General features: G+C 44.6%; 1 protein-coding gene and 1 long non-coding RNA gene across 2 annotated transcripts in view; both read right to left on the bottom strand.

Moving 5' to 3' along the window:
- Positions 1 to 25,574, bottom strand: part of LOC311001087 — a 441,127-nt gene that overhangs the window by 53,268 nt on the left and 362,285 nt on the right. The window lies entirely within an intron of this gene.
- LOC311000830 (inhibin beta B chain) lies at positions 15,134 to 23,441 on the bottom strand (the record flags this gene model as incomplete). The annotated part of the gene is made up of 2 exons (XM_083991684.1): positions 15,134 to 16,125; positions 23,003 to 23,441. 2 exons carry the CDS (start codon positions 23,439 to 23,441, stop codon positions 15,338 to 15,340), a joined length of 1,227 nt encoding a protein of 408 aa, XP_083847810.1. The 3' UTR covers positions 15,134 to 15,337.

Raw genomic sequence — 25,574 nt, 5'->3', positions numbered from 1 at the left:
GTTATACTTTTTTTTGTGTTTTTTCTGTTAACTTTGACACTAAGGAACAATATTTGAAGGGTCTGCTCTGCCGGAAATATCGCGAAAAAAAAATTGTGTATGCATTTGTGTGCTCATTTCACTGTATGCACCTTTATTTTTCGACAGGAAATTGTAAAAAATGATTTTTTTCTTCAAATCCTCAGTGGGCTGGGTAGGCTGTCAATGAATGCATTTCAGATACACAGAACACATGTGGTGACAACATCCACTGAAAAAGAACTCTTAAAATACATTTCTACATGATTTTGTATCAATTTTATGACAAGAAATTTGGCGTTTTCTCACTTTTTCTCCAATATTTTCATCTTTTCTTCATTGGCAATCAACTATGGGTCCAGGTTATGACATCAGTCAATGTGCCATCATTTTCAGCAAACAGTGTACTCATTCAAAAAGGAGAATATCTCAAAAATGAGAGGAAAAAAAAGTCAAATGTCTTGGAAAAGCTGGAGTTGCCCTGGAAAATGATTTATCCCATGATGACATCAGCTACCAGAGTTCTGTTTGACTTTTTCAGATCCCACCAAGGATTTCTCTTCAGAGATGATTTCATAGACGAGTCAGAGCCACAGGCTGCTCGTCTTTAACCAGGAGGAGACGGAGACCAGTTCCTCTGGATGAGGCTGCACATCAGGACTCCAGTGATTCCTGGAAAAACAAGCGTGGCTCATTAATCTTTGAGGCGGAGCAGCGAGGCGAGCGGAGGCGTCAGCCGCCTCGCTGCTCTTCAGCCAATAATCTGCTCAGCCAGGAAAACAATTCAACACCAAATCCACGGTGGTTAAGACGATAATGGCGTTTTTGTTTCTCCCGCACAAATTGCTCTAAGCCTCTTAATTACAGGAGCTGGACGGCGGCGTCTCGCTGAGCGGCCGCTGATCTGGTGAAGTCACTCATACCAGGAGATTAGCCCAGCGCCCGGCCCGGCTGCCGCCGCCGCGGCTCCTCGCTGACCCGTGATGGGAGGCCTGAGGTCACACGTCCTCTCTTACCTCACAAAAACAGAAAGCCGTCCAGCAGAGACACAGATAAGAACTAATAATCTGAATAAAACTGCCTCATGGAAACACGTCAATTAGAAACTTTTAATCTGAACGGGACGTTTCTGTAACTCTTTAATTTACAACAAGGAGGACGTCAGGAGGAGAGGAGGAGTGAGTTGGAGAGAGGAGGAGGAGGAGAGGAGGAGAGAGAAGGAGAGAGGACGAGGGGCGAGAAGGAGGAGGAGCGAGATGGAGGAGAGAGGAGGAGAAGGAGCAAACAGGTGTGGGAGGAGCTGGTTGTTTACAAGAGGAGGTGAAGGGAGGTCGGTGGACGTTAATTACATTATAATGTCAAGAAATAACAATCAGTTTCATTGACCCCTTGCACGTGACGTCACGTTCCACTCGCGATAGCTCCGGACGCCATGATGGACGGCAAAAGAACAGTGAACGTCAATGTAATTGAATGGGCGCGTTATAGTTTTATGACATACCGGGGTTGTAGGGTTTCCCCTCCTTTTCCACTGAGCTGGTTCCAGTGCTGGTTCGGAGCCAGAGCCTGACTAGCACCGGTTCTTTGCTTTTCCACCGCTTAAAAACCGGATATTGGTTCTTAAAACTGGTCTGAAGCACCAACTCCTTGCTGGTCTAGAGCTAAGAACCGGGGGCTGGCCACTGGCAGCGGGATTACATGAGCAACAGGACCAGTGAGAACTGAAGATATACAGACACGTTATCGATGCCATTATAAGTTAGTTTATCTACAGTGTATAGTCGATGTAAACACAGTTGAAGCTAACTAGCTGAGCTACATGCTGTGGCTAACAACAGCTAACGCTCGTATTAAACATAGCACCGTCACAACGTAGTTGCCGCCGGCCGATCGCGGCGATTACAACGAAGACGGCTTCCTGTTTTCTTTTATTTTTCAGCCGGCTTTAATCACAGAATGATCACTAATTATACAGACGTCGGGTCAGGTCTTCAACACCCACGGGTCGGACCAGGTTTTACTTTCCAGGTCTGTTAACTGTAGTTAGCAGCAGCTGCTGTATGGGGAGTGTGGCACTGACTGACGTTATGGCTCCTTAGCAGTGGAAAAAGCACAGAAAACTGAGATATTCTACGGTGAATAACAAAAAAACAAACGGATTATTGCAACGGATGAGTAGATATTCTATTTTAAATAAGTGATAATGCTGTGAGGTTGTAGTGTGAAGTGATCGAGCCACATTGTTGGACGGCACCCATACACAGTACATTATCACTGAGCACTTTCTGCCGTCCGTCATGGTGTCGCCTCTCGCGTCACGTTCTAATTGTGACGTAGCTGCAAGGGGTCAATAGAAAAGTAATAGATTACTCAATCTTTTGGGAAAAGCCAGAATGTTTCTCCACCAAGTCTTTGACCAACTGACCAATGTTTCTGGGCTATTTCTATTCATTCAATCTTTATTTCTTGGCCATATTCTTCAACATTATTATGAACTTGACCGTTGTTTCTAGACATTATGACGCCTGTAAATGAAAGGGTTACTGAAATGTCTTTCCGATCCAGACGGACGGTTCCTGCCGGTGGATTTTCAGCTCCAGATCCATGTAGAGGGTTAATGTGAATGAGTCGTCTCAGCTTCTGACCTTCATCCTCTGCTTCCTGGTTTCTGGGAATGGAAGGGAAACAACATGAAGCGTTGCTGCTGTGTTCTGCAGCCAATCACAGCAGGAGAAGGAGAAACTACTGACCATACGTCTCCATCTTGGATCAGTCGTGGATGTTTTGATTTCTATTAAGGACTCCTCCGGTTCATCAGGGCCTGATGATGTCGAGCCAATCACAGACTCAATCAGAGCCGGAGCTCAATGGGAACCAGGATCCCCCCTCCCCACCTTAACCCCCCCGGGCCCCAAATCTGCAGAACTAATGAGAGAATCTCTGCCTTCCCCAGAGAGCAGCAGCACCCTGAGAGACAACACGGAGGGAACGTTTAAAGGGATAGTTCACCCAAAATTGAAATTTCACTCATTATCTCCTCCCCCTCTTGTCGACTAAGGGCTGGGAGAAGTTTCAGAGTCCTCCGTGGCTTCTCTGAGTTACAGGGGGTCTCGGCGTAGCAGTGCATGTCCATATGACGGTTGCAAATGGATACCAACTGTCTTCGTAACAAAAAGACACACCAAAAAACATCCAAATACCTCCATGCTGCTCATATGTAATGTCCGTCTTGTATTGAAGCCCCGAAATGCGAAATTGTTTTGAAAAAAATTAAATAAGTCTTATTTATTTTTTTAATCGAAATGCGAAATTGTTTTGAAAAATGTGTTTTGAAATTGTTTTGAAAAAAATTTAATAAGTCTTATTTAATTTTTTTCAAAACAATTTCGCATTTTGGGGCTTCAATACAAGACGGACATTACATACGAGCAGCATGGAGGTATTTGGATGTTTTTTGGTGTGTCTTTTTGTTACGAAGACAGTTGGTATCCATTGGCGTTATATGGACATTCACTGCTACGCCGAGACCCCCTGTAACTCAGAGAAGCCACGGAGGACTCTGAAACTTCTCCCAGCCCTTAGTCCACAAGAGGGGGAGGAGATGAGTGAAATTTCAATTTTGGGTGAACTATCCCTTTAACCCTTTATCCTGAGGAGACCAGAGCAGGAGCAGGAGGAGGAGCAGAGCTGCCCAGGAGGAGGAGGAGGAGCAGGAGGGTCTTAAATACCTCTGACTGGGGCCTGGGGAGACTTGTGTCCTGGTTCTGATCCAGACCGGCAACAGCAGCCTCATCAGGAGTTAGTCCCTCGTCGCCTCCTCTTGCAACTCAACGTGTCCTACTTTCTCCTCCGGCGCCACGGCAACAAGGAGGACAGCAGGAGGAGGAGAGGAGGAGGAGGAGGAGAAAGAAGGTTGAGGAGAGAGATGGAGAGAGGAGGAGAGAGAAGGAGAAAGGAGGAGAGAAAAAGAGAGAGGAGGAGGAGGAGAGGAGAGAGGAGGAGGAGGAGAAAGAAGGTTGAGGAGAGAGAAGGAGAGAGGAGGAGGAGAGAAGGAGAGAAGAGGAGGAGCAGCAGGTGTGACACCTGGGAGGAGCTGGTTGTTTACAAGAGGAGGTGAAGGCTGGTCGGTGATGATGATGATGATGATGATGATGATGATGGTGGTGATGGTGATGGTGATGGTGATGGTGGTCGCCGTGACGACCCTGGTTGTGTTTTGTTAACCGTGTCATCGGGCTGATTCTTGATGCTCTAATGCTTTTGGTATGTCTCTCTCTCTCTCTCTCTCTCTCTCTGTGACCTAGAAACAGAGGATCAGCATCAGGCTTAATCAGCCCCCCCCCCGACCCCCCCGACCCCCCCACTCCTCAATGAGCCGCTCATCACCGGAGCAGCCGGGGCACCGCCACCACGGCAACGACCACGGTGACCACGGGCCCCTGGAAAACAGCTCCTCCTCATGAATATTCATCAGCCGACACGATGACGTCATCGCAGCATCTCTCCGGCTTAACCAACCATCTGGAGCGTTTAGGGAACACAATGTGGGAAAACCCCCCAAACACCCCCGACCCCCCCCACTGCACCCACAAAACTTAAAGGTACATTCTGTATGAATTCCTCCATCTAGCGTGGTGGTTGTATCTCTCAACCAACTCAGTCGTATTTTTCATGCTGCATTCAGGTGAAATTGGGCAGACAGCAGACGGACGACAGCCGCTGCACGTAACGGCATAAACAAGCCTCTATGTAAACAAGTGGTCCGTCAGCACGAGGCAAAACAATACATGTGACAATATGTTGTCATGGGGATGTGGTATTGTTTTACCGGCTTTCTCTGGACGTCTGCCCGACTGCAGGTGAATGCAGCATCAGTGTAACGCTCCATTCCTCCTCACTGCGTTACCACGGTGACTTTTCACAGACGCCACCTCCACCTGAGCCGACAGCTCCGGTGTCTCCGCTGAGTTTCCGTGGTTTCCTACCGTCACGCTGCCACTGAACGTAAAAACATGGAGACACCACATGGCAGCAGCACCGAGCTTACCCGCTCCATGGAGATATGAATGATATGAATGGCTAATTCAGAGCTGAAAGGAACACTTCACTTTGTTGATGGGGGGGATTACTGGTTAATGAAAAACAGACTGAAGAACCAAATAATCGATTTTCCTGAAGAGATAACAGAAGAAGTTACACAATGTCCCTTTAAAGTACAAGAGGAATTACATCATCACCGCCGTCGTTCAGCCTCATCTCAGGTCTCTGTTGTCCCACAGGCAGCGAACACATCGATGAGACGTTCAGGGACCAATAAAGAGCAGGTTGGGGGGGGGCTGAGTGTTTAAAACCTAAAACAACAAACTGTGATGAAACATTTTGAACATTTTTGTCTCAGATGTTTCTGTTTGTTTGTTTGATCCTCCAGGTGTTTGCTTCACTTTCTGTTCTGGAGTCTCGCTTTGATGCAGCAGCAGCAGGTCGGGGGGGGGGGTAATTATGTGTTTATGCATCAGTTTAGTGTAATTACAGCTGCAACACTTTAATTCAGCAGTTCTGACACATCAGGGAGGAGTTCATCTGACAGAGGCTAAAACTAAAACCTCAACAACTACAACTAAAACGGATTCATCTTGTTGAACTCACTAATACTAAACTAAATGTATGTAGGCTATGTATTGCAAGTACAAAGCAGCTGTTACGACGCCACTTGCCCAAGACAAATTTCCCTTTCGGGACAAATAAAGTTAATTTGATTTGATTTGAAAAACTATACAAAAATAAAAACTAGTGAACATTTTAAAACTATAATAACCTTGTTGTGATGTGCTTCTTCTGCTGCTGCTATTTTCAGACACTGTGACCCCCATCTGCCCCCCCCCCGCAGGTGAAGAGTCTGAACAACAACAAGCTGAGAAACCACAAGGAAACCACAACCCCCCCCCCCCCCCCCCCCCCCTCAGGAAACCACTGAGCATCTTTACAGGTGTGAATCAGCAACTACGTCTAGTTTCTTCTTGTCTTGTTTTTCTCTGGTGATTCAAACCGACTGAACTCTGGTGTAATCTGATTACAATCTGATTTACCAAACTAATGAAAAAAAGCGCCTCAAATATTATAAATGACAACAGTAACACACACTGCAAAAACTCAAAATCTTTCCAAGAATATTTGTCTTATTTCTTGTCAAAATGTCTCATTTCTAGTCAAAACTAATCTCTTTCCACTTAAAATAAGACTCATCGCCTAAAATTAACTTGTTTTTAGATCATTTTCACTAATTTTCAATTGCATTAAGTAGAAAAATCTGCCAGTGTTTGTAATAAGAAAGAAAATCTTGCTCCACTCTACTTATTTCAAGTGAAAATATGCTTGAAAGAAGTAAAAAGTGTCTAAAAACAAGCTACTTTTTATATGATGACTCTTATTTTAAGTAGAATTAGATTAGTTTTGACCAGAAATGACAAATATTCTTGGTAAGATTTAGAGTTTTTGCAGTGCAAGATGGACTCTAGGTGTAGTATCAGAGCAGGTTGATTAGAGCAGAGAGTCAAACAGTGTGTGACCATCAGTCATCCTACAGACACTAATCTGTCCAGCGCTGATCCACGAGGCCGCCGCCGCCACCGCTGCTGCTGCTGCTGCTGCTGCTGCTGCTGCTGCTGCTGCTGCTGCTGCTGCTGCTGCTGCTGCTGCTGCTGCCGCTGCTGCTGCTGCTGCTGCTGCTGCTGCCGCCGCCCCGGGTGAAGGAAGAAAACCTGGAGATGGAACGTGCATATTTTGATAAGTGCACTGGAACATTCCAGTCATTCTCCACCATAAACTCCTGAGAAGGAGAGGCGGTGGAGGCGACGCCCTCAGAGCCTGAACCAGGAGCTGCTGCTGCTGCTGCTGCTGCTGCTGCTGCTGCTGCTGCTGGGGATGTAACTTAACCCTTTATGACGTCGTCAACACGCCACCGTCTTCTGATGACAGCCATGTTGCATTATAAACACCAACCTGCAGCCCACAACTTAATATAATAGTATAACAGCGTGCGTTTGGCTCAGTGGTTTCCACACAACGACCTCAGATAGTCGCTTACAGATGAAGGAAGGACGTTCTTCTGTTTAGCAATTAAGTAGAAAAATGAATGGAAACACCTTAACCCTCCTGATCTGTTCACTTCCTCCATCCTTCCTTCTTTCCTTCCTTCTTTCCACGATCCCTTTTCCCTTCCTTCCCTTTGTCCTTACTTCTTCCTTCCTCTTTTTGATCCAGTTGACCTGGTCTTTTCCCTCCCTCCATCTTTCTTTCTTTCCTTCCCTTCTTCCTTACTTCTTCCTTCTTTTTTGACCCAATGTGTTCCCTCCCCCCGTCTATCTTTCCTACCTTTTTCCCTTCCTTCTTTCCTCCCATTGTTCCCTTTGTCCTTCCTTCCTTCCTTCCTTCCTTCCTTCCTTCCTCCTATCCCTTTTATCCTTCCTTCCTTCCTTCTTTCCCTTTGTCCTTCCTTCCTTCCTTCCTTGACCCAGGAGGACAACAGGAGGGTTAAACTGCAAGAAAACAATTCCATACATCAATATGACGTCATTATGCATGTTTTTTTATTGGATTTAAAGGTCTGAGATGGAAATAGACTTGAACCAGCGTCATTCACATTGATATTTTTATGTCTCTTCAGGTAATTAGATCGACAAGTGGTTGGAAACACGGTGGATGATGCTGCATTCAAGAGCCCTCGGGAATACGGGACAAACACACGGAGCGATGGCCGCCGTAGTTTGGCATCTCAGGCAAGTTGCAGGATGTTCTGTCCACTGCTTTAGTGTTTTCATGGAGTTTTTTCCCTCCACATCTTGAATTCCACTTGAAAAGGACTTAGTGATATGGTCTACCTGCTCACGGCCTTCACATACCACAGCTCCCCCCGAGACCCCCACACACACACTCACACTCACATGGAAAACTGATAGCAATATTCCCAACATCCGGCGGCGACCCCGAGGACGACGAGGTGCCCGGAGGGAGGAGGAGGAGGAGGAGGAGGAGGAGGAGGAGGAGGAGGAGGAGGAGGAGGAGGACGAAGGCCAAGAGCTTTTCCATAAGCTGAGGGTGGGAGGTGTCGCCTCCTGCAGCTGCTGCAGTTTAGATCAATCAACATGATCAATAACGACCAATAATCACAGATCATATCAACACCTCGACTTCCTGAGGCTTAAAGGGATAGTTCAGCTTTTTTGAAGTGCGGTTGTCTGAGCTACAAAGTCTTGTCTCAAATGAACGCACCAGTTCAAGAGTTCGATAGAAAGTGAGAATTAACAAAGCATGCCTCTTGATTGGGCTCTCTTTGCAGCAGAGAACTTGATATAATAATATAACAGCGTGCGTTTGGCTCAGTGGTTTCCACACAACGACCTCAGATAGTCGGTTGAACAGATGAATTTCCTTCGGGATTAATAAAGTATTTATCTATCTTATCTATCATGACCCCACTTCAAAAAAGATTAACTATCCCTTTAAAGATGAAGTGTCATGTGACCTCGTGTGACCTCATGGAGGAAACGTTCACTCAGAGATGAAGCGATTAAACGTAGGTCAAAGGTCAGAGAGGAGAGCTGCTGCAACCTGTCGGAGCGTCACATGACATCGTGTCCTGTAATTGGCTGGAAGTCATGTCAGGAATAAAAGACCTAAACTTGAACTTTTCAAAATAAAAGTCTGAGCATCCAACACAGTGATGATGAAGCTCAGACTAACATAAAGAATCTGAACGTGAAACTGTTCAAGACTCGACAAACTAATTATTCATAATCCTACAGATCAGTGATCTTCTGGACTTTAAAACTGCTCAAATGATTTATAAAGTAAATAACAACATGTTTCCAGACTCAAACCAGTAAATATGAACTAAAAGGGATTTGTATTTTACAAAAACACAGGTAGGAACAAATGTCAAACAAAGATGTTTATCAATTTAAGGAGTCAATCTATGGAATCATTTAGGAAAAGAAATTAGAATATTCAAAAACTTATTTAAAAATAACATTATTAATAAATATAAAACTGAATTATGACCACCAGTGTGTTCATAAAGTGCCTTCTGTGTGTAGAATAAACACATGTTGTGTCTAAATGTCTAAAATGAGTTGATGGAAACTGTTCATTTAAGAACGGGAGGAAAAACAAGATGAAGCTTCAGACGACACCTTTTTGTTTAGTTTTGTATTTATACTTTAAAGGATTCATAATGTAGTTTATTGATGTGTGTACTTGACTGATGGTTTCCTCAGAGGTTGATGATGAACTGTTGCGTCAGCCCCCCCCCCCCCCCCCCCCCCCCCTCCCCCTCTGGTTTCTTCTCTGCAGCGTCGACCCTCCTGACAGCTACTTATTCCTCCCTCTCTTTCTTTTCTCCTCTGCCCTTTTCCCTCCTTGTCTTCCTCTCATTCCGGAGCGCCGGCAGACAAAGTCGGAGTGGAGCGTCGGCTCGTCACCTGTCAGATTAAGGGGCGACTGTTTTCTCTCTGAAACGTATCGTTTCGCGCCACCTAACCACAACAACGTCTCTCATGACTTCAGCCTTTATTTTTAGCAGCAATTATCCCTCTGATGAACGTCAGCGCGGCGCCTTATCATCGCGCCTCAGACCGGATCCACAGGCAGCGTCCGTCCCTCCGTCCCTGCGTCCTCCCGTCCTCCCAGTGGCGTTGGAGGCCGTGACCCCCAGAGGTCAGAGGTCAAACACTTGACCCCTGAGTCCTGCTGAGATGAGCTGAGGTATAATTAGGTCTGTTGTCAAGCCGCTGTGTGTCTGAGTGGAGCAGCGCTCTCCAGCAGCTCGCCAAAGGGTTGATGAGTCATACATGAATCTGAAAACTTGATTGGTGACTCGGCTCAAACCTGCAGCTCACAGCCAGGATGTTTCCTGCCTACGGCGCCGCCTTGGTTGAAGCGTGTGTGCGTGCACGGAGCCGTTCAGATGGAACATGTAGACGCGTGTCATACGTGCGTCGCGCCTGTTTTTCCGTGTATATCTGCAGCACACAGAGGAAAAACCTCAACTTCAACAGCAAGGGTGAATTCCAGTTCCTATCTTAACCCTTAACCTTAGTAGCCCCTTAAAACCAAGTGTTAAGGGATATTTATAATGGGACGCCCCTTAAATGCAGATACATTTAGTTTAATCATGAGCCACAAACGCAGCTATCATTGACGGCTCCATCAGGTCCATGTTTTTGAAATTGTTGTGGACTCTCTGTCAGTTTTTACTTTGGTTATTAGTTTTTTTCGTGGCCTATAAGTTAGTTGAGTTAGTTCTAAGTTGATATTCAAACCAATAATGTGTATAAACACCACAACCAGGGACACATTCAGCTGAAAGTCTCCACATACCACGGCTTATTGAAAGGTAAACAGCAGCTGGAACTATGGTTAGAGAAACGCTCAAACATTTAACGTAGTAGGCTGTATCTTGATAAAACAACTTTGTTAGATCGTAAAATAAAAAATAAATGTTATTATATGCAACAATGAGTTAAATAATCCATGAAATGGGCCTAAACTAAGATAATACAATGATTTTCCTAATATTTATATCTCTGTTAACAAAGAAAATACTGCATTTGTAGCTCACTTTCTTTGCAGCTTTCGGTGCTTTTCAGTAGTTATCAGGATGATAGAGGCTAAAAACAGACTATTTTCATGAAAAGTGGGAAACACAGTTTTGTTTTATGAATGTTATTAAACATGAGAAGCTTTCGGCCATTTTTATTCTGTAAAAGAAGCTCTGATGTGGAGCTCTGCCTCTCTGGACTTTATTCAGAAAAACATTCCTCAGCGTCATGGTCCTGAGCTCCGTCAGCGACGTGTCCGTGGTTTAATCAGCACCGAGCTCACGAGTCACATTAAAACCACTTTTATTAGTTTGACTCCAATAAAAGTTATTAAAAGAGATCAAAGAGTTCCTTATTCATTCAGTCGTGCAGCAGAAGCCTGCTTCTCTCAGTAGCTACGGTGGCCCTGAGGGCTCAGAAAACCACTCAGAAGCACATGAGCTGCAGGCAAAAGTCAAATATAACGAGGATGTCTAATTATTAATAAATACCATAATGATCTTTTGTCCCGATGCTGCATGTGGCACACTATGTGACATTAAATAACACTCTGAACTGTTCAATAAAATATCTTTAATCACATGTTAAATTCTTTTCTTAAGACTAAATGCTGCAGCTTTAAGGATGATTCACCTTTACTCCCTGTGATTACTGCTTCACTACTTCATAAAACATGATCGCAACTCACATTTATCAGAAAAACAACTGTTTCCATCAGTATCGATCAGGAGAAATGAACTTTTTTATCAATATTCATGATATTTATGGAAGAAGAATCACGACAACAACGCCGTACGTTTGGTAATAAGAAATTTATTTCTCAACAATAACAAAGACCAAAATATTTCAAAAGCATATTCATATGTTACATGGACTGTACAGGGATCAGATGCTGTGTGTGTGTGTGTGTGTGTGTGTGTGTGTGTGTGTGTGTGTGTGTGTGTGTGTGTGTGTGTGTGTGTGTGTGTGTGTGTGTGTGTGTGTGTGTGTCTGTGTGTGTGTGTGTGTGTGTGTGTGTGTGTGCTTCACTCTAAATGATTGTTTCTGGAATAAGCGCTAAGGAAACGAGGAGGAAGGAGGAGCGACTGGAAGGAGGGAAGGAGGGAAGGAGGGAAGGAGGGAAGGAGGGAAGGAAGGACGCTACGGTGGGAGTACTGATGAATATGAACTGTCCCGTCATGTGTAGGTGTGTAGGTATAAAATAGAAAAGAGATGAAGCAGATGATGGAGTGGTATTATTCTTCTTCTTCTAGTTTGACCCTGATACAGTGTTTAGGCCTCGTCAGCTGTCTCAAACCTCTGGCCTCTTTGGTTCCATGGTTCGGTTTCGTACATCTGAACAGAGCGCACGCAGTTTAGCTTCTATAAAAATAACCTTTACTTTATTTAATGGCAGTTTCTATTCACTTTATCACTTCTTTTTATTCTTATTACTAGTCGTCACACAAGTCCTCAGTGCAAATCATCTAACAACCACTCGCTTCCAAGGAATAAGCGAAAAGATTACGGCGGCTGGTGGCCGGCGGGTGGCGAGCAGGGCCCAGTTGTTCTAAAGGTGTAATCTGGATGAAAATTATCCCGTCTTAATTTTATCCCAGTTGTTCAAAGCAAATATACAGGACATTAGTGAAATTGTGAATATTTCCCCATGTGTTTCAAATTCAGCCTTCAAATTTCAAAATTCAAACTTAAAATTTCAAAATTCAAACTTAAAATTTCATTAAATTCAGTTTGGGGAACAGTTGGGGAAAAGTTTTTCAGTTGTAGAATATTCAAAAGTTAACTTTATTTACTAATCACTGTTATGGTTAAAAACAATAGGTACAAAACAAATGTTTATGACCTACATTATGAATATTGTTTATTTGACCAGTTTGAATGTAATTTAAATCACATTTTGTTCCTGAATCCACCAAACTGCTGGGATCTCAATAATCCTGTTTTTTTTTTAATCAAAGTTATCCCGATCCTACTGAAAATTTTTGAACAACACAAACTGAGGGTTTGATCCAGATGAAAACCAAGATGCATTCACGTAGTTTTTGGTTTTGAACAACCCAGTTTCAAGATTTGATCCGAACCGTTATCCAAAATCCAATCAGATGAAACCTTTTGAACAACTGGGCCCAGGGCGTTGGTTTCTGTTGCAGTGTTTCTGTTGCAACCTGGAAATCTCAAAGTGATGTCAAAGTGAGTGAGGCCTGAAAAGTGTGTCTCAAAGTGTGTTACGGTGCCAAACAGGCCGTGATGGGAACCCAACTGGGACGCTTCCATTTAGACTCCAAAACCACTGTTCATGCGTCACATGTGGGTCAGACTTAGCCCCAGTTAGCCTCGTTTTATATTCACCGTGGTGACACCATGGAAGAGAAACTGAGGCACCGCTTTTATTCTAAACCTGCAGCAAACAGCTCCAAGCGTCCAACGCCATCACAGGAAAAACACTGAGGACTTCACAATAAACCCAATCTCCTTGTTTACAACTACTTCCAGGTAGAAAACCAGCACGTAATTTGAATGAGATCAATAGTAATGAACGAGAGTTTAGCTATATATCATGTTTTTCACGCCCTATCACCATTTAGACAAATCTGAAATGATTGAAGAAACATTACTATTTCTGTGTGTGTGTTTTGTGTTGCTATGTGTTGTATTTATTCAGTTTGGGGGAATCACAGTGTCTAGAAAGCATCAGTGGCTGCAGGGGCAGCTAATGGCGGCAGCTAAGCTAACATCAACTAAGCTAACGGCAGTAGCAAAGTTAACGCTAAAGCTAACACCAGGACGTCAGCTGTTAAAACCCTCCCGTTGTGGGACACGACATGAAACTACTCCAGCTCACATAAATAGTAATGTTTGTCCAATCATTGGTTTTATAAACTTGACAAATATCAGATTAGTCTAAACGGTGATATAGTGACAGTGAAACTCTGGTCCGTCACTATTGTTCTCATGCTGGTTTTCTACCCGCAAGTAGTTGTAAACTACAAGGAGATTGGTTCTATAAGACTACGCCCCACCGCTGCTCGCCACGCTTTCACATTTCAAGTATTGGTGATAGTTTAGTCACGAGAGCTCCGATCAGCTCGTGTGGTGTCGGGTAAATACTATACATTGCATAGCTCATGCGGCACTTATTAGTTTTGGAAGGGAAGGCTCCTTAAAGGCATCTCAATCTGCACAAGTGCTACCAAAGTGTGTGTAAGTGTGTGTTTGTGGGGAAGTGCCAAGCTGCACTGTCACCGGACTTTTCTCTGACTGAAACCAGAGATGTGTTCGGTGTTTGCTCTGATTGGGTCGAACCGAAAGGGAATCTCGACCGAATCCGTCGATAAAAAGGTTCTGGTTGGATCACAAAGACGTTCCCATTGTCGGAGTGGACGGAAAACACCTCCTGGTTCTGTTGAACCGAGGTGACGCCAAATAGAAAGAAGATCTGGTCCAAACATCTGGATCTACATCGGCCGGTCTTCCGTCTCATTCCCTTTTGTTTAACGTACGTTCAAAGCTACAGTCGGACCAGTGAAGGTTTCATTTGACGCCACTGTTTGTCATTTAAGGGAGCGTGGCTTTAAAGGAGAATTCCGGGCATTTTCTAAGTAACGTTCTACAGCTCCAGGTCCCCGAGTGCAACCATAGGGAAAAATCTGAGAAAAATCTGTGCAGACCAGACCTAGCTCTCCTCCTGCTAGCTGCGCTACACTGCAGTCAAACAGCAAAGCAATGGGGACGGATGCATGGGGAAAAAAGCATCAATCTGAATATAACTGTTTTTTTCCATCCAAAATCTTCTTTTTTCCACTTAAATCCATGTTTTCCTCGCGTTTTTGTCTTTGATATGGAAACAGTCCTGAACTCAACAGTCGACTAGTAAGGTCTACCCAGGAAGCTAGAGGAAACAGAGCTACGTGATGAAAACACATGTTCACATAAGTTATGCACACTCAGTGTTGTGTGGTAAAGAACTGGTGGATGTTGCAAAGCATGTGTAGTGATATTTTCAGCTTTATATAGAGGCCAAAGTGGCGGTTTTAAAGTTCTGCCTCCATTACTTCACTGTTTAACTGCAGTGTAGCTCAGCTAGCAGGAGGCTGCACATATTTATCTCAGGTCTTTTCCTTTGGTCGCACTCGAGGACCTAGAGCTGTAGAGCGTTACTTAGAAAATGACCGGAATTCTCCTTTAAGGGAAAGAACCAAATGAATTCCTACTTTTAGGACAGTAAAGGTCCACACCAATCAGATAGAGAGACGTTGGTGTGAGCGTCCCTCTGCAGAGCTCCACCACCCAAAGCTACGACAGCAGAATCATGCTACAGTGTTTCCTCAACAATGAAGATCATGGAAAGACAATAATCCACCTGAAGACTTTGTCTCAGTTTGCCTCGGACAGAGAGCGAGCGCCACTCTGTCCACAAGTGCTGTACGTTGGAGTGAAGACGTCGTCGGTGCTTTGTCCCCAGTGACGTCCAACAAGGCCGACGAGGTCTGCAGACTCTGATTGTTCTCCAAAGTGGATTCTTAAAGATTTGGAAGCAAACGGACTCTTCCAGCAGAGAATATAACAAAAATATATCAACAAACATAAATATATATACAAGTTTCTGTGCAGGCATACATGAGGGTGTGTAGATATGTGTGCATGTGTTTCTGTTTGTTCCCCATCGTCCATAAATATTCTGTTTCTATATTCATTCTGCTTGTGATGTAGAGAGCGTGTTGCGTTCAGGCGCAGCCGCACTCCTCCACGATCATGTTGGGAACGTCTCTCTTGACGATGTTGTACTCGTCGTCGAAGTAGAGCATGGACATGGTGCTGAGCTTGGTGGGGATGCAGCAGGAGTTCATGGAGCCGGGGCTCATCCCCCGCATGCGGTACTGGTTCACCACCGCCGTGTGGAAGGACGAGGCCGAGCCGGGAACGCCGGCCATGTAGGCGGGGCAGTTCCCCTCGCAGTAGTTCCCAAAGTACCCCGAGGGCGCGATGATCCAGTCGTTCCAGCCGATGAGCCGGAAGTCGATGTAGAACTGCTGGCGGCAGCAGAGGTTGCTGCTGCCGTCGCACTCCAGCCCGCGCTTCCGGATGCGGTGCTTGTTGTCGGCCGGCCGCGCCTGCACCACCAGGAAGGGCCGGTGGGACTCGTCGGTGCGGTCGTTGAGCAGCACGGGCAGAACGCCGTCGGCCTCGCAGCCCTCGCAGCGCACGTCCAGGTTCTGGCGGCGGCCGCCCTGTTGGAACACCAGCCGCACGGCGCCCGTCAGCGGGAAGGTGTGCCAGCCGCTGCGCTTCAGCTCCACGCGCTTCTCCACCAGGTCCCAGCGGCTGCCCAGCCCCGGCTCCTGGTAGTACACCTTCACCGTCACCTTGCGCCGCGGCGGCCGCGCCGCGCCCGGCGCCGCCGCCGGCAGCAGCCTGAAGTAGAGCCAGAGCACGGCCTGCGTCACGTACAGCTGCTGGTTCCCCTCGCTGGAGATCAGGAAGAACAGGCTGGACTTGGACGTCACGATGTCGTCTGAGGAGGAGACACAAAGAGACGTTAAAAACTAAACAACAAGGAGTTCCAATCAAGCAATCTGATTGGTCCACAAGAAATGTATGTGTCAGAGACATGTCTTTAAAGGGATAGTTCAACATTTTGGCAGATTAGCCCATTGCCATAATCCCTATAGTCATAGCAGTAGGTTTGTTACCTTTAATTGTCGGTGCAAGCTATTTTTAGAACGGCGGAGCAGAGCCGTGAGCTGCTCAGAGCTACGCTACGGAGGCTAATGGGATTTCTTGGTTTCCCTCATCAAACTCATCAAATACACAATCCAACAACTCCACAACGCTCTGGTGGACAAGTTGTGACCTGCACATTCACCACGCTATGAGATAATAACACAACGTTACCAGACAGAGTTGTTTTAGAGGGAAATTCATGCAAAACCGCTGATGCGCGTTGCCTTCAGGGACAGTTTTTCATCAAGCAGTCTCTGTATTTTCCTCTAAAACAACTCTGTGTGGTAACGTTGTGTTATTATCTCATAGCGTGGTGAATGTGCAGGTCACAACTTGTCCACCAGAGCGTTGTGGAGTTGTTGGATTGTGTATTTGATGAGTTTAATGAGGGAAACCAAGAAATCCCATTAGCCTCCGTAGCGTAGCTCTGAGCAGCTCATGGCTCTGCTCTGCCGTTCTAAAAATAGCTTGCACCGACAATTAAAGGTAACAAACCTGCTGCTATGACTATAGGGATTATGGCAATGGGCCAATTTGACTAAATGTTGAACTATCCCTTTAAAACACCTGGGAACTGTTTTAATTTGTGGAAAAGGGGCAGTACGTGTCTCCTTTAACGTCCGCATCACTGTCGCGCTCCTCAAGGGTGATATCGCTTAATTAAAGGACTGGTCCGAAGATTCAACACTTTGTTTCTATCTGAGCAACATTTTGAAGAGCAAACAATAGCAGCTGCAGGAGGGAGGGGGGGTGACGTTTGGGAAAGTGAGACCACAGCTCGGCTCAGGGTGGCACAGCTCCTGTGGACTGTGACAGGAAAGCGTCGGGCGCTGCGCCACTTGGCCGCCGAGTCGGCCCAGATATGAGAAGGAGGGGAGGTGGCGGTGGCGGTGGGGGGGTTAAGAGAGCAGTACACAAAGGTTCAAAGGCTCTGTGTTGAATGCTGCCTGAAAATGAGACCTTATGGAGCCCAACTGTCGTCACAATGAGGCCGGAGACGCAAACTGCAGCAAACTGGAAGCAGAAAGAGCATTTACATGACATTAGCTGCTGCTGCTGCTGCTGCTGCTGCTGCTTTAACGGTCAGAGGAGGAGGCTTTTATTTTGAAATGTTTTCCAGCAGCAGTGAAGACAAACTGAGCGCCAGAGCAGAGCAGCGCTGGCCGTTCATCTCCTCTTATTGTGTCTCAGCGCCGGCCGGCCAGCGCTCCCATTAAGGACGGATAAAGTTTGGATCTGGAGCAGAGACATGTAAATATCCTGAGAAGAAACACTCAGAGACTTTGACCCCTCAGGGCCTCCGTAGTCGGAGCTGAGACACTACAGGTGAATAGGGTAAAAAATGAAACCAACAGATTTCACCATGAAACTCCCCAAGTTTATCACTCACATGAAGACAGTTATTTTTTGTATTACAAGTTTTGTTAAATTTAATGTTTAAATATGTAAATGAGGCAATATCTAATTAAATATGCGCTAATTTGCATATATTTCCAGAACAGAAATGTGAACAATGGATAAAGCTACTTTGTTTTATTTTGTTGACATATTAGAGTCTTTAGTTTTTACAGAGGAGGATTTTGGATATCTCTTTTTATCACTCTGTAAATGAGAAAATACTGTCACCAGCCCTAAAACATCTAATGTCTCCATGTTTTTAGTAATAAAATGTTGTATAAATGAGGCTGTGAATGATATATCAACAATCCCCTCTGTAAAAACCTTCAGAATATAGACAGGGATCAAAGTTGAAGGTTTGGTGTCTGTAAGTGCTGCTGAAGTGGAGATTTCTAGCTCAGAGTCAGAGTCTGAAAAACTCTTTCTGAGAAAACGGCCTTTAAAGACTTGGACTGTAAAATTACATAGATTGTTATTGTCAATCCTACTTTTAGGATTTGTTGCTATGATACGAAGGAAATGACATCATTGTTCAGGGGAGAGAGAGCTTTATGACACCTGACATGACATGGCTCAGACTAACTCCTGGTGAGTTTAGGAGAAATTTAAAGACGAAATGAAATAAAATAAAAACCTTAAAGTGGATTTTCTATTGTTTATTTCCTCTATTCTGGAAGAAGACGTGATAAAGAAGCAAAATTGCTCAGTGCATGAAATAACAGTGTTTTCTCCTGTAGTGTCTGGTCTTAAACGCACCGTCACCGGCGCCACATGGAGGATGTGATTGACAGCTGTCAGGCGAAGCAGCTTAGAGCCGCCGTCGTCCGTCAGGTCTGAACCTCCTGAACTCTGAGCGGAGGCGAGGAGGCGAGGAGGCGAGGAGGAGAGGAGGCGAGGAGCCGAGCGCGAGGAATTGAGATGGACAGTTAGCGAGAAACGAGCCGAGTCCAGATTTCACGGCTCAGCGGAGGAAACAGACTCATCAAAGAAACCACATGTATGATGATGACCTCATCATCATCATCATCATCATCACGGGACGCAGTAATCTGTGAGTCATGACTCAGCAGATCAGGATTAGAGCCGCGTCGCGTCGCTGCAGCTGCAGGTGAAGATGAAGATGAAGATGAAGATGAAGATCCACCTGCTGGACGACAACGAGCTGCTGCTAACGAGGAGACGAGACGAAGCCAGAGAGACAAATACGTACGGCAAACCACATTTAACAGCCAGACTGGATGTGTGTTGCAGATATCTGTCATTCAGTTTTGCCGAGTCAAAAATAATATTTCAGATATCCACAACTACATTCTTCCTAGGACAAATGACGTCACTGTAACCATTCATGTGTATGGGGTTTGTCATTACAGATATCTACAATTCAGTTGCAGATATCCACTATGTGAATTACAGATTTCTGTAACTGAATTACTATTCGTACTAATTCCAGTTTGAGATATCTACAGTTTGATTCTGACTAGTCATAATTCCAGTTCCAGAAATTTTTAATTCACCTCAATTAAAGATATCTACATGTCCCTTTTCAGATATCTGTAATTAAGTTTTGACTAGGAGAAATGACGTTGTAGATTATCTCAAACTGGAATTAGTGCTAGTCATAATTCAGTTACAGAAATCTGTAATTCACATAGTGGATATCTGCAACTGAATTATAGATATCTGTAATGACAAACCCCATACACATGAATGGTTACAGTGACGACATTTGTCCTAGGAAGAAAGTAGCTGTGGATGTGAAATGTTATTTTTGACAAGAGGTAAAACTGAATGACAGATATCTGGAATGAAAACTCCAACTATTCACAATGTGGTTACGATGAGTCAGAAAGACGTTGTTGATATCTACAACGTTAATTCCGGAGAGTCAAACTTAGCTTTTAAATGTTAAATCTGCTTGCCATAGATACAGTATGCAGCTGTTGATCCGTACGTGTGTTTAGCGACTGGTAAATAAAGCTGGTTGTGTAACGTGTGAGTTGCTCAGATGGAAAAAGAGGAAGCTGCAGTTTGAACTGTGGAGTCTTCACTGGAAACCTGTGGCTGTTTTTATGGTCGGACTGACGGGCATCTTCTACTTCCTTCTGCTTTTTATAGAAGCCTGCACTATTGCCTTGCTTTGATTTACGTCACTTTTCATTATTTGGGGGATTTTTCAGAAACTCTGCAGAGAAAAACACATGACGAGTGTTTTCAGGCTCCTTCCTCTGTGTCTGAGTTCATCAGTAGAAGGCAAAAACACTGTTCAATTTTTAGATTTTGGGCCGTTTTGCTTCTTTATCACGTCTTCTTTCAGACCAGAGGAAAGAAGTGGTAGAAAATCCACATTAAGTTCACTGTAAAGCTCTCTCTCTCCTGAATAATGATGTCATTTCCTTTGTATCATAGCAACAAATCCTAAAAGTAGGATTGACAATAACAATCTCTGTAATTTTACAATTTTTTACAGTCCAAGTCCAAGACTTCAGCAGCACTTCCAGACACCAAACCTTCCACTTTGATCCCTTTCTATATTCTGAAGGTTTTTACAGAGGGGATTGTTGATATATCATTCACAGCCTCATTTATACAACATTTTATTCCTAAAAACATGGAGACATTAGATGTTTTAGGGCTGGTGGTTTACAGAGTGATAAAAAGAGATATCCACAATCCTCCTCTGTAAAAACTAAAGACTCTAATCAACAAGATAAAACAAAGTAGCTTTATCCATTGTTCAGATTTCTGTTCTGGAAATATGCAAATTAGTGCATATTTAATTAGATATTGCCTCATTTACATATTTAAACATTCAATTTGACAAAACTTGTAATACAAAAAATATTCGTCGTAATGTGAGTGATAAACTTGTGAAGTTTCATGGTGAAATCTGTTGGTTTAGTTTTTACCCTATTCACCTGTAGCGTAGTTAAAACGTTAAAACGCCTCACGTCACATCGTCTTCATCCTCCACTTTAAACCAACACAGGTGTACACCCCCCCCCCCCCCCCCATGATGAAGACCATACGACAAGCTCCTTCTCTTAGTTCAGGAAAATCCGGCCTTTGAACTCCAAACTGTCGCAAACGTTCGTGCAGGAAACTCACAAAACCAACACCGAGTTGTGTGTTTTTTCTTTTTTTTTCATACAGTTAGATCGCACACACACACACACACACACACACACACACACACACACACACACACACACACACACACACACACACACACACACACACAGTGAATTGTAATGGGGAGCCATGCAGGCTGCAGGGTTTCAGCCCGTCACTCTGCATTCAGGCTGCACGACGGCCGACACAAAAGCTCTGACCTTAGACTGAGGAGACGGATCCAACACAGGCCTGTCATGTCACACACACACACACACACACTGGACACCATGAACACACACACACACGGCTCGGAGGCCGCTGGTCGATGTGGAAAGCAGATGTTTTTATGTTTTTGCCGTCACTTGGAGCACGTGGGCGAAGCAGGTGGCCTCCTTTAACCCTCAGACTGACCCAATCTGTTCCCTTCCTTCTTCCTTCCTTCCTTCCTTCCTTCCTTCCTTCCTTCCTTCCTTCCTTCCTTCCTTCCTTCCTTCCTTCCTCCATCCTTCCTTCTTTCCATAATCCTTCCCTTCTTCCTTCCTTCTTTCTTCCTTTTTGACCCAATTGACCTGATCTGTTCCCTACCTCCTTCTATCTTTCCTTCCTTCTTTCCTTCCATCTTTCCCTTCGTCCTTCCTTCCTTGACTCAGGAGGGTTAAACCCCCCCCCCCCTCCTCTGGGGCCTTGACGCGGCGCCATGTCCCCGCTGGCAGCCGCTCAGCGCCGACGCAGCCAACTGGCAACACGGCGGCGGCGGTGGCGAGGTGGAAGGTCTGTGACACAGCGGCCACAGAGAGGAACACGGTGAAGTGAAAAGCCTCTCAGCAGGGAGCCGAACCTCCGCCGACGCCCAGAGCTCGTGTTTATACCGGGGGGGGGGGGGGGGGCAGTGAACACAACACTGGGGGAGAAGCCAGAGAGTCCCAGATGTCCAAACTTTCTCTGGAGTGCTTGAATGCAGCAGAGTAGAAGAAACCTAATCACCGAAACTGACATTTACAGTTTTATTTTTACAGTTTTTAATCCAGATCTGTAAAAAGCTCGACCTTTGACCTTTGACCTTTGTCTGGTCTCTTCCATGAGGATGAAACATGACAGAAAAACTGAACCGGACACTTTTATCCTCATTCCTCAACCTCATTTACGTCAAAACAGCCACCAAAAAATTAACCAAAAATGTTTTGCAGTGCAGACGGGAGCCAGTAAAATTAAATGATTCATATAAAAACTTTTCAAAAGCTCAAATTGAATGGAAGCATCAGAGAAACTGAAGCCGAGCTGAAGCAGAGAGACGGAGAACATGTTAGTGAGCGGATCCAGCTGCAGGTAGCTGCTTACACATGGCCCTGCCGTGCTTTTATTTTGGCGGGTTTTCAGGCCCCTTGCATCAACATCTGTTCAACATCAGCATGTTCTCTGGGCTGTTTCTCATTCAGTCAGTGTATCAAGACACACACACACACACACACACACACACACACACACACACACACACACACACACACACACACACACACACACACACCTAAACACACACACTCCAGTGTTCAGATGCTGACAAACTGAGGTGAACTCAAGTCAAAGTCACTTCCTGTTCACCATAGAAATAAAAAACTCTGAAAACTCCAAAATTCAAGGTGACTGGCGTTTTGAGTCTGAACTAAAATTCTCAAGTTTTGAAGAAAATGACATAAAATGAGGTGAAAGAATGATCTATTGTTGATTTAACTTAAAGTCTTGAAAGTTAATGGACCAACTTTAACCAAGAAACTTGAAAAAGAGTTCAAATAAATATTTTTGGGTAATTTGCAACACAACTAAACATTTTCTGAAAAAATATTGTCAGCTAAACAATTTAAAGTTGTCATTTTTAGAGTGAATTGGATCAAACGTCAATGATGAAACTTCATTTTCACATTTAAAGTGTAAAAAATGTTTTAAAGAAAACGACATAAAATGAGGTGAAAAAATGATCTTTTGTTGATTTAACTTAAAGTCTTGAAAGTTAATGGACCAACTTTAGCCAAGAAACTTGAAAAAGAGTTAAAATAAATATTTTTTTAGAGTGAATCGGTTCAATCGGTTCAATGATGAAACTTCATTTTCGCATTGAAAGTGTAAATGGGTGCAATGTGCCTTTAGTTGGAGCTTTTTTTCACCTTTCTCTGCGAAGCTGATGATCTCGGAGCTGTCCTCCAGGAGCTCGTTGCTCATCGCGTGCCCGTCCAGGTTGGGGATCTCCACGCGCCCGTCCTCGCGCAGCTTCCCCGCGTGCAGCTTCCGCAGCGCCGTCACCATGGCAGCCCTGGGCAGCGGGTGCGTGATGTTGGGCCGCTCGCGCATCTGCAGGCGGCTCAGGATGTGTCTCTTCACCGCCTCCAGGAAGTCTCCGCTCAGCCCCGGGTTCGATTCCCCCTCAGACTCCACCGGCTCCACCGGCTGGGCCAGGCCGCAGGAGGCGCAGCTTTCCCGGGGAGCCTCGGCAGCAGCAGCGGTGGAGGAGGAGGAGGAGGAGGAGGAGGAGGAGGAGGTGCAGCGGATGGAGAGGACGCAAGCCAGGAGGAGGAGAAGAGCCAGCCGGAAAACACAGCTACTCATTTTCTGTCCGAGGAGGAGGAGAAGAAAAAGTTTTTCCCTCTTGAGTCCAAAGTTCTTCACGGAAAAACACAAAAACACACAAAAAAACACGCAGGTAAGTGGAAGTGGAACTCCTGTCCGCTGCTGGAAGCCTCAGGTCCGGGTCCGTCTTTACATCTCTGGGTCCAGGTCTGATCCGGATCTCTGGTTCTGGTTCTGGTTCTGGTTCTGGTTCTGGTTCTGGTTCTGGTTCTTTCAGCGGCTTCAGTCTCGCAGCTTCACCCGCTCATGGTGCCTGAACTCCGGTCAACTTCTCCCACAGATCCTCGGTCAGCAGCATCATCATCATCACCATCATCCTCACTCTGTGCGCTCCACGCTCCCACTGTGCTGCTGCCGGAGTGCCGCTGCGCAATTAAGAAGAAGGAGTTGAGGAGGAGGAGGAGAGGAGGAGGGAGGAGGAGAGGGAGGAGGAAGAGGAGGAGGAGGAGGAAGAGCAGAGCCGCAGAGCGCACCGAGGAGCGTTTCCATCCTGGCGTCTGGGACTCAGCGGCCAACACACACCGCTGCTTTTATATAGAGGAGGAGGAGGAGGAGGTGGGGGGTCAGGTGGGCGCGGCCAATCAGGACACAGAGAGGGAAGGAGGGGGCGGGGCTAATAATAATAATTATAGCCTAATAATAATAATTATGATGATAATAATAAAAATCCCCAGAGGAGAAATAAGTGAATTCTTCCTGAAGGAGCTTTAAACCCAGATCCACTTCCTGTTTCACAATAAAAGCCTCAATCACAGCGAACACACAGGATGTCTATTACAGTAGTAAAACAGGCAACAAACAAGTTGAAAACTTTCCTCTTCACAACTGCATTTGATTAAATTGTGTGTGTGTGTGTGTGTGTGTGTGTGTGTGTGTGTGTGTGTGTGTATACCAATGTGTCCCCAGAGCATTTATATAGAAGTGTATGTGATACTGTTTTGATGTTGCTTTGTTTTGTCTTTAAATTTGCACTTTTTTAGTTGTTTGCACTATTATTGCATTGTATTATAATTGTAAAGAGCATTGAGTTTGCCCTGTGCATGAAATGCGCTTTATAAATAAAATTGAATTGAATTGAATATTATACTGTATGTTATAAATGATATGTACTATACTATAACTTTTTTTAATTAGCCTTTAATGTAAGTTTGTGTGTTTTATACTGTTTTTGAATTTTGTTATTCTGACTCGGCTCTATATATTTTGTGATTGTTAAAAGTGTAAAGTGTCTTTGAGGATTTGTAAAAGCTCTTACAAATACAATTTATTATAATTATTATTATGTATTATTTTGTAGGCTATGAGATAAAACACTGTTAACAGGTTATAAAACTGTGTTTTCTCTTCAACTCTGCAGGAAACTGTTCAGCTCTTCTGCTGTGGAACCGATGAATCAGAAGGTGTGACCATAAAAGGTATGTATGTATATTTTTATTATTATATTTAATGGTTATTATTGTTTATGCATTAGTCGCAGATGACAAAATATCTCATCTGCTTTTATTCAACTTTAACTTATTGAGACTTTAATAGCCTATAAAAAAAACATAAAATAGAGAAAAGTTTAATCTGAAGCTCCAGGATCAAATAAACCAGATTATAATGTAATGTTTTAATGTTTTAATGTGTAAAATGTTGAATAGTTTAGTGTTGCTGAGCTGAGTGTGGGTTCCCTGTGTGAATCTCCATCCAGTCAAATCCAACACGACCACATTTGTTAGTAAAAACCTCCAGAAACCAAATGAGCTCCTCTTTGACCTTTGACCTCTCAGCTGCTCACAACACAACATGAGGTGTAAAAACAAACTCCCACTCTCTGACAGACAGTAAACGTATCGAAGATGAAGCAGCGTCTGTAAAAATGGTCCCTCGAGTCTCCGTCCGGTCGCAGGCTGTCCGTCCAGAGGGAACAAGAGGATTCACCTCGGCTCCATCTGAGTCAAAGTAATGAAACAGCGCCATCTTTGTTCCACACGAGGGAGTTACAGCTGAGACACCAGGCTGCAGATGAACTATAATGAACTTTATCACAGGAACAGACAGACAGACATTGAAATAAACTGGTTCTTTATTATTCAGAGAATTAACCTGGAAATTAAACATTAAATGTTT

This window comes from Trachurus trachurus (assembly GCF_905171665.1).
Source record: "Trachurus trachurus genome assembly, chromosome: 2".
Lineage (NCBI taxonomy): Eukaryota > Metazoa > Chordata > Actinopteri > Carangiformes > Carangidae > Trachurus > Trachurus trachurus.
This window is presented reverse-complemented; position numbering and strand designations above follow the sequence as displayed.